The 15,933-nt window shown below is 38.3% G+C and overlaps 3 protein-coding genes across 4 annotated transcripts; 2 read left to right on the forward strand and 1 right to left on the reverse strand.

Moving 5' to 3' along the window:
- Positions 1 to 1,240: 1,240 nt before the first annotated feature.
- Positions 1,241 to 4,849, reverse strand: LOC129238681 (DNA topoisomerase 3-beta). Its single transcript, XM_054873785.1, has 7 exons — positions 4,639 to 4,849; positions 3,811 to 4,558; positions 3,550 to 3,750; positions 2,887 to 3,481; positions 2,528 to 2,782; positions 2,068 to 2,464; positions 1,241 to 1,996 (listed from the first exon to the last, which is right to left on the reverse strand). Exons 1-7 carry the CDS (start codon positions 4,727 to 4,729, stop codon positions 1,695 to 1,697), a joined length of 2,589 nt encoding a protein of 862 aa, XP_054729760.1. The 5' UTR covers positions 4,730 to 4,849; the 3' UTR covers positions 1,241 to 1,694.
- A 1,702-nt stretch (positions 4,850 to 6,551) lies between these two features.
- LOC129237462 (myb-binding protein 1A) lies at positions 6,552 to 11,419 on the forward strand. Its single transcript, XM_054872240.1, has 5 exons — positions 6,552 to 6,932; positions 6,994 to 7,188; positions 7,259 to 7,444; positions 7,510 to 8,913; positions 9,536 to 11,419. Exons 1-5 carry the CDS (start codon positions 6,624 to 6,626, stop codon positions 11,318 to 11,320), a joined length of 3,879 nt encoding a protein of 1,292 aa, XP_054728215.1. The 5' UTR covers positions 6,552 to 6,623; the 3' UTR covers positions 11,321 to 11,419.
- Positions 11,420 to 11,842: 423 nt separating this feature from the next.
- LOC129239015 (serine/threonine-protein phosphatase Pgam5, mitochondrial) lies at positions 11,843 to 14,837 on the forward strand. Of its 2 annotated transcripts, none has more exons than XM_054874279.1 (2): positions 11,843 to 12,729; positions 14,044 to 14,837. In XM_054874279.1, exons 1-2 carry the CDS (start codon positions 12,154 to 12,156, stop codon positions 14,350 to 14,352), a joined length of 885 nt encoding a protein of 294 aa, XP_054730254.1. In that variant the 5' UTR covers positions 11,843 to 12,153; the 3' UTR covers positions 14,353 to 14,837. The 2 variants fall into 2 exon arrangements, with proteins under 2 accessions (XP_054730254.1, XP_054730253.1); XM_054874278.1 differs by having other exon boundaries at positions 11,852 to 12,729; positions 14,041 to 14,837.
- Positions 14,838 to 15,933: the final 1,096 nt, after the last annotated feature.

Below are 15,933 nucleotides of genomic sequence, written 5' to 3' on the forward strand. Positions count from 1 at the left end.
AGCCACTGGAAAGTTTTATGGTTACTTCGCTTGTTCGTTCAAGGCAACAGGGAGGGGGCTTCAACAGAGCGAACTTCAACATAGTTCAACACATGTAAAGGTACCTGCATACATGTTGGGAGTAAGTAATTTGAAATTGAATTTTAGACAAGTTCACATTTTGTGGGCAGGGTGGGTTATTACCTGCGGCTTGTGCTTAGATTGTCAATTATTTTCGTTAAGGGATTAATAAGAGTGTGAGTGGATTTAGACAATTTGTGGTTAACAGGTAATAATTAAATATGGTTAAGCCAGCCGAAAGCCTCTGCTGCTGGCGCTGCGTTTGCTTTAGTTTATTTAATAACTTGATATTATGTAAGCTTTATAAAAGACAAATACAAAATTAAAAAACCATTAAAAAAAACATAAAAATGAAAAAGATATATATGTATATAAAAAAAAATATATATAAAACATATATATAAAAAAAAAATATAAAAAAAAATATATAAAAAAAGAATATTTAAAAAAATATTAAAAAAAAATAGAATAATAAAATTAAAAAAAAATATTTAAAAAAATAAAATAATTAAATAAAAAAATTAAAAAAAAATTAACGAAAAAGAATATATTAGACAAATTAATAAAAAAAATAATATAAACAAAAACATAAAATAAACAAAAAAAAAAAATAAATAAAACAAAAAAATAAATAAAAGTAAAAAAATAAATACAAATAAAAATAAATAAATAAATAATTGTCGCGTACACTTCTGTTAGGTGATTGGCCGAGCTCCTCCTCCTATTTGTGGTGTGCGTCTTGATGTTGTTCCACAAATGGAGGGACCTACAGTTTCAAGCCGACTCCGAACGGCAGATATTTTTATGAGGAGCTTTTTCATGGCAGAAATACACTCGGAGGTTTGCCATTGCCTGCCGAGGAACGACCGCTATTAGTAAAAACTGTTTCTATCATTTTGCTTTCACCGAGATTCGAACCAACGATCTCTTTGTGAGTTCCGAATGGTAATCATGCACCAACCCATTCGGCTACGGCGGCCGCCGTATATTAAGAAATATGGGCACATGAAAAAAAATTGTTACAAAAAAAAGTTCGAGTGAATAAAGCAGAAGTAAAATAGTTTTCCATTTAAATTAAGCAATTTTAAATATGCATTTTCATATCATTTAAATACATATGTTGTTTTCAACAAAATCCATAGAAATGATAAGTTTTCCCAATTATGAAACAACATTATTTTTTCGTCCTCAATATTATTTTTTTAATTTCTCTACGATTTGTTGTTTAAGTAAAGTTCACAATTTTAGATAAACGGTTTACTTAATGTAACTTATGTATTTGCACTCTATCATACAATTACTTAATGTAATTTAAAGTAATTATTGGAGCATATGAGTTCGTTCATCTTTAAATAAATGCAATTACAAGAACATACACATTGAGCTTACTTACTCTTTAAGGGGCACATGTACATATTTTATATATAAAAAATTACACCACAAAAACTGTACAATTCAATAGCTACTGATTTTTGTATAATCTTGTTTTCGTTTGTTTTCATTTTAAACAGGCTTTTTAATATGCACTTATTCTTAGCTCCTTGCTGCTCGCTACTTTTGTTTGCATTGCTTGTAGAACGGCCAATCGCATAAATCTACATCTTACTGTTTTGTTGTTACGTTGCAGCTAATGCTTAAACGAAATATGCTGCCAATTGTGCCATTTTATCCTTCGGTTGTCGTGGACCACGCCCACCACGTCCACCGCCCGCACCGCCGCGTCCTCCTTTGGTACCACCACGGCCACCGCCTCGGCCACCACCACGCAAATTCACTGGCCGCGATGCGACCGCGCGATGTTTCTCCACCAGGTGCGCAAATATGTTGGAACAAAAAACGCAGCCGCTTTTCTCTTCGGTGCCATCCTTGAATTTCGTTTTATCCGACTTGTAGACAACATTGACTAGTTGAGCGCCGCATTCCGTGCACTTTTGTTCTGGTAGAGAGCGAGGCAGAAATCATTAAAAATAACCGTAATTTTATTAAAAAAATAAAGCTTCAGCTTACCTTCCACTGTCACTTTGGTGGCACCTTTGAAACAATTGATTATGACGTCGCAGCGATTGCAGCCGAGCTTCCAACTAGGCGCCAATGTGCAATCCAGCACAAGTACACCATGTTCGCACTCCACGCAACTGGAAATGCCCAGCGTATTGAGTGAGTGCGGGCAGGTGGGGTGCGTGCATGAGTTGCAGCCACTATTTTTTGGCATATCTCTGAAAGGTGGACGGTTGTAGCAGTACGGGCAGAAGGGATACGAACGTCCTTTGGCGCCTGTTGTAAAGGCCAGCAACTCGAAATCGTCTAGTGGGCATTTGAATTCACGATAGACTTTAACATTACCGCCGTTCGGCAACGAATATGTTTCGTCACAATGCGAACAATGCAGGCGTGCTGGTTTCGTCTAAGAATAAAATCAAAACTGTTAATTTGTATTTCTGTATAGAGTAAAATTGATATGTCGTACTTGTATGTATTTCATATAGCGCCTGCACTTGCCGCAACGCGAATGGGCCTTGCCAGTTTCGGCCAGTGGTGAGAAAGACACCTCAAAGAGGCTGTCCATGCTGGAAATATTTTTAACGAAATACAAAAACTTCAGGCGGAATATTTCAATGGCATGGCGCAGTACAGCTTGGAAATCTGCTGAGCCTTTGGCAATTAAATTCAACATACGCTCCACCTCCGAACGCATTGTAGGTAAAACGAGCTCGGGATCGATCTGAAATGGAAGAGTATTTATTGATGGGCATTACTTTCGCCATAAGAATTCTCATTTTCTTTGAAATATGCTTAACATAGTTATATATGGATTGCGAAACTGACCTTCTGATACCCATGCACTAGCACAATTCCCAGCGTTGTTGGTATCAGCTTGCGTCCCGTCTCGATGCGCACATAATTTCGTTGTGAAATGTTGTTGATATGCACTGGTATAGAGGCATCTGTACCAATGCCATGCTGCTCCATTAGGGTAATCAATTCAGCCTCGGTGAGGTAGTCCGGAGGGCCTGTTTGAGATTCGACTATACGCACGTCATTTATGGCAACCTTTTCACCTTCAACAAAAGGTGGTATAGCTTCGTCACGTCCGAACGCCTGCCAGGTCATGACCTTTGTGAAACCAGGATCGATTAGTACGCTTGCGGTGCTGATGAAAGTCTCCATTCCGACGCTCAGTTTGGCGGTGGTTGTGCGATATTTCAAGTCGCGAGATACGGTGCCGAGAAAATGACGACAAATGAAATCATATACGCGCCAGGTATCTTTATCGAAGTCACTGCGATTAGCCAGCTTCATAGGGGTGATCGGTGGATGGTCACCGGCGTCCTTGCCATTGCGCGGCGAATTGAAATCGCTCAATATGCTACGCGCTTCTTCACCAAACTCGGAGGAAGGTTGCAATATCCGTAGAACGGCGCTAGAATTGATCACCGAAGAAAATTAAAGAAAATATCTATACGCAAAAAATGTTTTTTGTTCACTTACTGCAAATCGAAATTTGCTGGATACTGATTGGTTTCTGTACGCGGATAACTGATATATCCCTGGGTATATAATCGCTCAGCGATTTGCATGGCTTGAAAGGGACCTATACCAAGTCCCGAACTGCAAATACGCATCAATTCCACGGTATTTAAAGCCTGCGGACGTCCTTTGAACTGTTCTTTTGAATTTACACTCTCCACCCTAAAAATATGCAATATAAAATGTAACTTCACTGCTTCAAAGCGTTTCAAATAAACATACAGAGCTTCCTTTTGCTCCTTGACGCGCTGCATCAACATGATGGCAATATCCTTTTTGAATACACGCCCCCGCGCCCATTCCAATGTAATTTCTGGCTGTCCAGCCAACAGTTGCAGATACCAGAAACTCTCTGGCTTAAATGTTTGTATATCATCATGGCGTTTCACACAAAATCCCAGCGTCGGTGTCTGACAGGGGCCGTACGATATTAACGACGAATCTAAATCGCCATAGCGTCCTTGGAAAAATTTTGTTTGGAAACGCGTAAACGCACAACCAATGCGCAAATCTAACTCTTGTCGCGCATCCACTGATTTCGATTCATTTTCGTTCGGAAAACCTAACGATTCCATTGCGCCTTTTATATCCTTCTCGGTGATGGCAGAAAAGTGAGCGCGATATGTTACGCTTCGGCTATATACATTTGGTATGATACGTGACACAGCGTCCATCACTTCATAGCAAATATTTTCGCCTTCTTTATCACAATCGAGCCAGAGCACCAAATAGTCGCAGCCACGCGCTTCATTCGCCAGGAAGGAGCGCATATGTTGTTTAGGATTCGCTTCTTTTTTTTCGGTAGGACAACCGAACAATTCAGCTGGATCTACGCGATCCCAAGAATTGTATTTGCCCACAAAATCTAATGACATGACGTGACCGCACACTGACGTCATTCGGAACAGCACGCTGCGCTCATCGCGGAATGAACCAACCCATTCATGGGTTGAACAGGAATTACTGGATGCTATAAAACAGAGAAAATAATAAAGCTTATTTAGAATTATTAATAAAGATTTAATTAAAAGATCGGTGATGATGGTAAACCTTTTTTTGTCGTGCTGCGTCCATTTGATAGAATTGTGGCAAGAGATGCCGCCAGCGACGGCTTCTCCGCAATCATTAATACTTTCTTCATTGTTGTTGCGCTCGAAATAAGCAGGAGATTTTATTTCTGCCTTATATGTGTAAATATTTAAAGTTTTCTCACAAGTTTTTATGTGGGATTGAGGAAAAATGCTAGAAAAGGAAAAAGCACAGTAGTGGCGCTACTGTCAATTAGAGCAGTGCTATTAAAACTATATTGGAGGCCAAGCAAATGGCATCTAAACTACTGACTTAAGTGAATTCAACTATTAAATTTTTCTTTCATTTCTGTTTTTGTCAGATTTTTGTACTTTATTAAATGATGTTTTTATTAAAACTCCAATTGCGAGTGTGGACTGGCAATAGAAAACACTTTTGTGGATTAAAAGAAGATATGCTAGTTGAAAATAATATTTTACTTTATTATTATCTAATTGTATTATATTAATTTGTTCCTTTCCATTTTCGGCAGCAGGCCGTCGAAAAAGTGTTGATAGAGATATGGGGCTAAATAATTAACAAGTAGTTTGGCTGCCGTAAACACAGCCACATACTTTTTGAAATGGAGCAGGAGTTGCAGAACCAAGGAATTTGTATACTCAACGATAGAGGTGAAAACGAAAATACACAGCTCGAGTGCTCATTATAAAGGGTGTTTTTTTTAGAGGTTAGGTTTTCAAGTTGGCACTACTTTTTTCGTAGATGGTCTTTTTGACAGCTGTCATTTGATTTATGCTCAGTTTGGTTTGCCATTTCATAATGAATAGACTTACACCTGAACAACGTTTGCAAATCGTGCAAATTTATTACGAAAATAATGGTTCGGTTCGCGCGACGCATCGAAGAAAATTTTGTTCAGCGATGAAGCTCACTTTTGGTTGAATGGGTATGTCAATAAGCAAAATTGTCGCATTTGGAGTGAACATAATCCACAAGCCATTGCTGAGACGCCGTTACATCCTCAAAAAGTCACTGTTTGGTGTGCTCTATGGGCAGAGGGAATCATTGGTCCATATTTCTTTAAAAATGAAGCCGGCCATAATGTTACAGTCAATGGAGAGCGCTATAGAGCCATGATTAATGACTTTTTCGTGCCTGAATTGGACGATGTTGATGTGGACGACCTTTGGTTCCCACAAGACGGCGCTACATGCCATACAGCCAACGCAACAATCGATTTATTGAAGGAAACTTTTGGTGGGCGCATTATCTCGCGCCGTGGACCTGTGGCGTGGCCTCCAAGATCGTGCGATATAACACCGCTGGACTATTTCTTGTGGGGCTATGTGAAGTCGCGGCCACTTGCCCGAAATCATTTTTAAAACATAATGTCAAACCCTTATCTTTATAATAAAGCTAAATTCTTGGCTATACTATTAAATTATATACGTTTTATTTCATCTTGAAAACCTAACCTCTAAACAAACACCCTGTATCTGAAGACAATTTGGTTTCTTCCACCATTTTTTTTTGCCTTCATTTTTATATAATAACTCTTTCTTGCTAATATTCAAAGTTCGTGCTCTTTACTTATTTGTTTATTTGTTCTTATTTTACTTTTTCGTTTCAGTTTGATTTCAATAAATTTCCGATTGCAATTGCAGAAGACAACGATTTGTTCGTAATTCGCAATGTAATTGGGACTGAATTACTCACAAATTATACGTTCTTTACCATTTGTATTTAAGTAAATTACGATTGAGAGAGCGAATTCCGAATGAGAAAGTGAATTACGTGACGTATGAAAATAACAAAAAACTACTTATATGATTGCAATTGATGCAAAAATAATTATTATTACTCTTGTATACTTGGCATCCCTTTGAGAATCATATTTCTTTTTCTATATTTCTATCAAATCTGGCAACCTTTGTTGCACATGTGCTTGTTGGCCATAGTTTGTTATTTGAGAAAATTAGCAGCAGATTTAAATAAATTCTAGAGGAATGAAAGACAAACTAGTGAAAAAAGCAGCGAAACGTGATTTGCCTGCTGAGGATGAAGGAGAAATTGAAATTAGCTCCTCGACACCTGCAAAGTCGCCTAAGCAAACAAAATTTATGTTGAATGGCGCAACTAATGGCCAAACAGAGGTGGTCTCAGTGGAGAAGGTCCCAGCAGGAAAGACAAGTGCCACAGTGGGCAATTCGCTTTTCCAACACTTTACCGAGTTGACCAGTGAAGAGGAAGAGAAGCGCATGAAAGCGGCACTACAATTGCTACAACAACTGAGCGAAACTAAGGAGCCAGAGAAGGTATGTGGTTTAATTGTTCGCTTTCAAGACATGTTTCTTTATATTTATTTGAAATTTACAGCGTAAAAAAGAATTAGCATACACGCTTAAACGCCTGGTACGTGGCTGTGGCGCTGCGACAAACATCTCGCGAGCTGGATTTTACACCGGTTTAGTTGCGCTATTAAAAACATTCGATGAGCAAGATATTACACTTGAGCATATTTTTGATACGATGGAAAAAGAGTTGCATGTGGGAACAACAGTGGCCAATAAAGTAAATTTATATACTTCTTTCACAATTATAATTGGCTATTATGCATATTAATTACATGATTTTTGTGTAGGACGATGCCGATGCTGTTGTGGGTAAAATATTAGTTTGCGGTGCGGTGCAACAAGCCTCGCGATTGCAAAACGTTGACAATGATGAACATTTGGAACGTATAGCAAACACGCTTCTCCAGGCCACTAAGCAGCGCAGTTATCACGCCTCACTTGCTTATGCTCTACTCATTGAAATTATGGAAAAGGTACACATACATATGCTTTTTTTGTATTCAAAATTTGTGACTACCATATTTATGTTTTTGAACAGCTTTCTGCCAAACAATTTAACACTGTCGTTTGGCCTTTACTGCAAACTGACTTACGCCGATCGTGGCCAAAACAAACTCTACAAACGGTACATTGTCTCATCGCCGTGCAGCGTCTCTTTCCAAATACCGTGAATGCGAAATTCCTAAAATCACATTTTGGTAGTGCTGATCTACTACAACCGGAGAGCTATGCCCATTTGTATCGGCTTTTCTGGGAACACAGCAATATGCAACTTTTAACACACCCTGCTTTTGAGCATTTCGGAGCTTACATATCTAAAAGTGAGAACCTGAGCTCTTTTTGGACACAACAGGTTGATGCTGGATTGGAAACAAACAACAAACTACGCGAGTTAATTACTTTGAAAATAGCCACTGATATATTTACTAGTTGGCAGCAGTTACAAGAGGCGGAGAAGAAGCGTGTAGTTGTTGCGGATTTATTAAGTCCAAATTTCATGCATCTGTTAGTCGAAGGACTTAAAAATCAAAAACAAAAGAAAGATGAAACATTAAAAGCTTTCTACGATGACTTCTTTGAAGCTCTGGTTAGTTGTTGCACACATCTGGGTGATGATAAAGAACTAGTAGCCGTGATACGCTGTCTTATACTGTCACCTGGCTTATTTGAAATCGAGAAATACACGAGCACACGTATTGTACATCAAATAATCAACGCTTTGGGGGCAACGGGCATTAAGGAAATATATACACTCTATCGAACCATCTTTCTAGGTATGCAGCCGAAAAATATCAGCAAAGCAAGTGAAACATGGTTGAATTTCGAACGAATGAACGCTGGTTATATGCTGCAGCATCTTCTAGCACACAAAGCCGTGCGCCAAGAATATAAATGGCGGGAGCAACAATTGCGCTTTCTACTCACCTGCGGCATATTTCATGTCTCGGAGACAGTAGAAATATGCAAAAAGGAAACAGCGTCCCCGTTCAGCAAAGATTTTGGTGAACAATGCAAAAATATGTTTTTTACAAGCCTGCAGAATCGACTGGTCGACTTGCAACAGGAAAAGCAGCTGCTATTGAAACTGGTGCAATACTGCAATGAACGCATAGAGCAGAAGCATGCTGCGAAACATTTCCGTATCAAGCAATACGACGAGTCATTGCATAAATACTGGCAGCAAATGTTCTTAGCGGTAGGTGGCAACGAGGTGAGCGCTAAGAAACACGTATCGTCGAAATCGGCGAAAGGGACAGCCGGTGACAATAAACTAGAATTGATTTTCCAAATTTTGCTACTCAGTATGGGATTGCAATTGTTCCGCGAACCGGAAATGGCAGGACCGGCAATAGAGGACTTGCTCAAGTGCATGCAACGTGTCAAAGAGAAACACAGGAATAAGCAAAAGGGAAAGGAAGTCGTCAAAAAAGTGAATGCTGAGGTAAGTTGCGAAGTGCTATATATATATTTTTTAATTTAGATAAAAAGTTTATTGGCTTGGGTATATAAAATAAATATTAGTTTGGGGAAAAAGAAATCATTTATGTTTGCGAAAAAAAATATACAAATGGTTTAAAAGTGTTTCATGGTTGATCTATGGCCGGTTAACTTCGATAATTTCTGTGATTTTATCGACATTTTCTTTAACGTCAAAAATGCCTGAACGGAATCTACGAAACCATAATTGCGTAATTAGCGGTTACAGTATCGGCGCCATAAGCACCATTCACAATTTGAACGACCTGGCTTGCATTTTCGCCTTTATCAAAGAAAAACTATAGAATGTGCCAACCCTGTAGCTTGCAACTGAATATAACAAACAAAAAATAGCAAAAGAATTTTTTTAGTGTGAAATGTCACTTTGACAAGCAGAATAAACTTTAAATTGTTTTATCGATACTTTACGAGATACCGATCACTACAGCTACCTACCGAGAAAATAATGGATTTCTTTTTCCCCAAACTAATATTAATTTTTATTATAAGGATGTGTGAACACCTTAACTTATATACAATGGATTTTAAATCAAATAATTCGTGTTAAAACAAACTATATTTTTCAGGTTGAAGAACCCGAATGGATTGAGGTGGTTGTAGATTTATTTCTCCATCTACTTTCGCAAAATGCCACCGCGCTGCGAAATATTGTCAATGCACTATTCCCCCACTTATGTGGCAGCCTTAATCTGACCGCTGTACATCAGATATTAGCTGTGCTGGACATGAAGGATGGGCATAACCCATTAAGTGCACAAGGAGAAGAAAGTGATGCAGAAAACGATACCGAAGATGAGGATGAAGAAACAGCGACGAAATCTGCGAATGGCAAGGCCGATAGTGACTCGGAAGTAGATGAAAATGATAACGATGAAGAAGATGATGAGGATGATGATGATGATGACGATGATGATGATGACGATGACGAAGAGAACGAAGCTGAAGACGATGAAGCTACCGCTGCTGACAAACTGCGTAATGCCGTCTCGCAAGCGCTTATGGAACATGGTGGTGTGCCTACCGCGGGCGACGATGACGATGACATGGCCTCAATCGATCTGAACGATATGACAGAAGAGCAGGGGCGCAAACTTGACGAAGCGTTAGCTGAAGCCTTCAAAGCAATGCGTAAAACGGGAGGAGGCGGATCAGCTGTGAAAAAATCAAAGAGCTATCGAATCAAGGTCACAACAGTTATGCATTTCCGCATACGCGTGCTCGATCTGCTGGAAATCTATTTGCAGCAGCAACCACCACTGTTGATCACTATTGAAATTATGCTAGCTTTGTTTAATATGCTTCCATACTGCGTGGGAGATGAACTAAAGCCACTACAAATCAAAGTGGAAAAGGTGCTGCAAAAGCTGACAGCATTGAAATGTAATGTCGCCGATGTGCAGGAAGAAGAGGTGGTGGCCTTCATACGTCTAATTGTTGAACAAAAATCACCAGTTTCCGCTTTTGAGACAATGAATAAGTTGCGCAATAAATGCATAATATTCCTAGTGATTGGTGCGAATAAAATTGCTGCAGAAAAAGGTGTTGATTCCAAAAAAGTGCTTGAGCTATGTCAAGAATATATCCAGGAATTCCTACAGTCGCGCAATCCTAGCGTGAACATCACACTGTTGTCCGACATTTTCCGGCTACGTTGGTGTGGTGTTTGGGATTTAGCTGTGGCGTTATCGCGAGAAGGTCTTACAATGCAAATCCGTGCCTTCCGCCGTATCCAAATTTACGAGATACTCGATGTGCTATATAAAAATCATGATCTGCAGCGTTTGGACGTGTGTATCACAAAAAAACAGTTAAAGGTCATTGAAAGTTCGCTCTGTAGCCATATTACAGCGCTTGCTGCCAAAACTGATGCCGAAGTCTCGCCGAAGGAGTATTCTGTTTTGATACAATTACTGCTGCAAGCACAAAAGTGTCATCAAAGGCTGCAACTGAAATCGGCGCTGGCCGACATTGAAATTGGGCAAGCTGTACAAAGAATGCGCGCCGACACAACGCAGCTTTACCAGCGTTTCTGTGCTGCCTACAAGCTGCCTGTGGTACGTAACAAAAGAAAGCAAAAGGCAAATAACAAACAACAAACAGAAGAGACTGCAAATGATGAGAAAGAGCAGGGCTTTAATGAGGGCAGGGAAGCGACAGACGCTATGGAAAATAGCGCCGACAATGAAACGCAGAAAAAGCGAAAGAAGTCCAATGATAAAGCGTTACGCAAGTTGAAGAAGCAAAAGAAAGAACAGCGTTTGCAGATTGCTTCAGCAGGATTAAATGGCGGGTTCGCATTTGCGCGGCAAACGTCACACGAAGAGAATAGTTCGGCTGAAGAAGAGACGTAGTGTATTGGAGATAGTTAGTAACGCCGCGAAGAATGTATAAAAAAATTGAAATGTATTTTTATGAAAATATAATAAATTTTAAATAATATAAAAGAGCAACGAGATTTTACTTCAGAAAAAATGAAATGCATAATTAATAAGAAAAAGGATGTATACGCTGATGGGCAGAAAACTCGCCAAATATGTTATTCCCTCTAATTTAAAATTTATTGGATGTTGGTGAATACCAAGTCGAATGTGTGCTAGGTGACATCAGTAAAACACTGAATTGTTTGTCAACTATCTCTGTTTTTAAAGATTCGCCGGTTTGTTTACAATCCGATTAAAATTTTGACATTCAAACCACCCAATTGCGAAAATAAAATGCTTGTAAACTTTGTTTTTTATACTACTGCTACCATCTTGTCTTACAGCCTCTCTCTATTGCGAACGAAAGGTCAGACGAACGAATTGTCTCCAGACGATTTCGTTTACCATTGGCGCTCCTTACGTTATACGCCAACACTTACGTTACAGCTAAATGTGAAACGAAATCAGTTACTACATCAGTAAGCAGTAAAATCATAAAATAATCGTTTGTGAAAAGATAGAGTGAAAAGTGTCAGTGAAAACGAATGTGAAAACTTTTTTCACTTCACGTTTACGCAGATGTGAATTGACCCCCAAGAACTGCTGTTACGTGTAAAATGATCGATAACTGTAAACTTGATATATGTAGCAAACTTTCACCACTAACCTTAATTGCTAATCAAATCAGCGTTGTTTATGTTTCTGCCGCGCTGTCAGAGACAAAGTAATAAAATAACGTAATTTTTAATCAGAAGCATTAAATTATGGTTGCGTGGAACAATTTACGCAAACTAAGCAGTATTGCAGTCGGTACTGGTGCAGGCCTGGCCGTTTACTACTACCATCGTTTGCGCGAACCCAACAATCTAGTGCAGAACTCGTGGACAACTTCCGATAAACCAGTTAATGAAGCCGCTATCTGGGATCCAGATTGGGATTGTCGTGATCCCAAAAGTTGTGTACGGCCAGTTAAAAATGACTCTCCGCAGGAACAAAATCGTTACAATAACGAATTGGAGAAGATGCGTGTAAGGGCGACGCGCCACATTGTGCTTATTCGCCACGGGCAATACCTGGACGCCGGCGATCACGATAAGGATCATCATCTTACGGAATTGGGTCGACTGCAAGCGAAATATACAGGTCAACGTTTACGTGAGTTGAGCATCGAATGGGATAAAATTGTGATTTCGACAATGACACGCGCTCAAGAGACTTCCGAGATGATACTCAAAGAAATCGACCATGATCCTGAAAAAGTAAAGCATTGCCACTACTTGCGCGAGGGCGCACCTATACCGCCACAACCGCCTGTGGGTCACTGGCGCCCCGAGAAGTCTGTGAGTTAGTTACAATAAGAATACGTACGGTTTCGCTAGAAAAACGTAAAAATGAGGTTAAATAGAACTCTATGCTTTTTTGTACGGTACTAAAATTTATAAGTAGAAATTAAAATGAAACTTAATTTAAAATATTCGACGGTCAAAAGTGCACATTTAAAAAACCACAAGATCTCAAAAACTACTCGTCCGTTTACAAAACTAAGCACAAAGAGGTAATTAAAATACTTTGATAGGGTGGACCATGTAAAATTTGCTTTTTGAATCCGATATAAAAAAAAAACTAATCAATGTTTTTTCAAACTTTTTTTTTTATTTTGAAGATTGAACATTGTCATTTGTGAATGAAAAATAATATCGTTCAAATGACTGCCACGACTGGCTTTACAGTAGGTCATTCGATCCACCCAATTTTTAAGCACATTTTCGATTGTTTGGGCTCCAATTTCATGAATGACAACTTCGATTTCGTGTTTTAAAGCATCAATCGTCTTTGGATGGTTCGCATAGCACAAAAAATAGTCAAACGGGCTTAAATCACAGCTCCGAGGCGGTCAATTGATATCGGAATTGAAAACCGTAGCCAAAAGTTCGAGTGTAACTTTGGCAGTGTGACAAGTTGCACCGCCCTGTTGAAACCAAATGTCGTCCATGTCATTCTCTTCAATTTTTGGAAACAAAAACTCGTTGAGCATGGCACGGTAACGCTTGCCATTTACTGTAACCGCGGAAGAAGAAGAAGACTCACCACTTTGGAAATAGGTTTTCAATATTTCCCAATTTTGTTCAAGCGTATAGCGTCCCATTTCGTAAATGTCAAACCTTTAAGTAAATTATGAACACATTTGACATGTCGTTTGTGTTACCATTCTCAAAAAAATAGGTGGTTCAAAAACCAAACGCTGTATGACCCACCCTGTATAAAAATGTAAAATGGAATTAAACGCAAAGAGCCTATTTCAAATGAAAGACAATTGAATATACTTTTTAATGAAATTACATTTATTTTATGTTAGCTGAGAAAATCTTCTATAAAATCGTTTTATGTACTAACTTTTTTTGTATTTTTCATAAAAACTTTGACCATTTCAAATTAAAAAAAAGTTATTGTGGTTTTAAAAATGCATACAATTGAGCTTTCACTTTCAATGTCTCCGCCATTTTTAGTTTCTGCATACAAATTTTAGTGCCGCCAGTTTGGTATAGTCTGTCTATCGAACCTATTTTTTATCGACACGCTGCGTATTCTTTAGACCCAATGTTTTCTTGCCGTCTTGTTGGTTATATTGAACTATAATAATTTTCTTACAGCAGTTCTTCCGGGATGGCGCACGCATTGAGGCGGCTTTTAGGCGTTACTTTCATCGCGCTCATTCCGATCAAGAGCATGATTCTTATACGATGATCATTGGCCATGCAAATGTTATACGGTATTTTGTATGTCGGGCACTGCAGCTACCGCCTGAAGCATGGCTGCGCATGAATATTAACCATGGTTCCATTACTTGGCTCACCATAAGCCCATCGGGTAATGTTTGCATCAAGCATTTGGGCGAAAGTGGCTATATGCCAGCCAAATGCCTATCGAACCGTATACCGCGTGAAGTGAAAAATGTTGTTTAATTGGCATGCATAGGAGAGGAAATTAAAACTAACTAATAAAAGTATAAGATGAAAATGATTAGAGCAGAAAGTATTGCAGAATTTTATAGTTAATGAATTGAATTCGTAGGAAAACAGTTTGGTACTGGAGCGAACATAATTGAAATATTAGCTGAGAGAAGTGAATGAGTTATGAAAGAACAGTATGTTGATCTCCTGCCAAGTAAGATCCCATTGCCATAAAACAGTTCACTATTTTTTGTCGTACTTAAAGTATACCAGATTAACAGTTTCTAGTGCATATCTATTAGAAATAACAATAAAAATTTTTAATAATATTTATATATTTAAGTACGTTTATACTAACATACAACACCGTTTATCCTTCGAATTAGCATTTATACCCACTAAAAAATACTATGCTGTTATAAAAATAATTATGAACATTGCCTTAAATGATATAGCACTAAAGTAAAATTTTATCCGAATAAAAGTCTTTTAATGAACTTTTTGGGGCTTTCATTGGTCACTGTAATTTACTAAAATACTGTCTAAAAGATTTAGGAAAGAGGATAATATTTGACAGAATAAAATAATTTTTTTTATGTAACCTTAGCTACTGTCAGATTATTTTGCTAGATACAATACTAAATGATAATCATTGTTTTATATGAGTGGAAAAATTTTATTAAGCAATGTAAGCACTACAACAATTTACGTATTCAATACTCAGTTATGTAAGTACATATGCATGTATGTAGTGTGTTTACTGTACAGTAGTTGACATTATTTGATTGCGAAAGACCAGTGCTTATCCGGTGGTTATATAATTTAAAGAAGAGGTTATGGAAATTAAATTGCTAAATTTGTGTGTAACAGCTTTCATTCGGAAATGCTTCGCACTAGTGACAAATTCAGTGTCACTCAAACTGCGTAAGAGAGCTAAGTATAGGTTTTGGAGCTCGTGTGAGAATTTACTAACCCATTTGAAGTCATCGTTCTCAATTGAGTACAGCAAGATTTATATGGCTACAGTTTTGTTGTTATTATAACTATTTGATTATATTATAGTTTATAACTATGTTTTTTTTTAGTGACTGAATGCGAAAAAATGACTATGCAGTAATTATTATATTTGAAAAATAATGTGCATACCTGTACAGCATGTAAGTAAAATAACTGTTTTTGACTGCATATTTCTAATAATGAGCAAACAAATATCGGTTAAGAATAGTAACAAAGTGCTTCAAGCAGCTAATGATGCCATTATCTGAGGTAGTGATGATGATGAAGTTGAAATGGTTATTATACTGCTTGATCTAAATGAATTGACCGATGAAGGAGAATCGCTTTTCATGGTAAAAAGTGGTGGTGGGTGTTATTTACATACATACATGTTGGGCCGCCGTAGCCGAATGGATTGGTGCGTGACTATCATTTGGGAGTGCGTAGGTTCGAATCTTTCGTGAGAAAAAGCTTTGGTACGGGCGCCCCTCCGCAGGCAATGGCAAACCTCCGAGTGTATTTCTGTAATGAAAAAAGCTCCTCATAAAAATATCTGCCGGTCGAAGTCGGCTTAAAACTGTAGGTCCCTCCATTTGT

Source organism: Anastrepha obliqua, chromosome 2 (genome assembly GCF_027943255.1).
Source record: "Anastrepha obliqua isolate idAnaObli1 chromosome 2, idAnaObli1_1.0, whole genome shotgun sequence".
Classification (NCBI taxonomy): Eukaryota; Metazoa; Arthropoda; class Insecta; order Diptera; family Tephritidae; genus Anastrepha; species Anastrepha obliqua.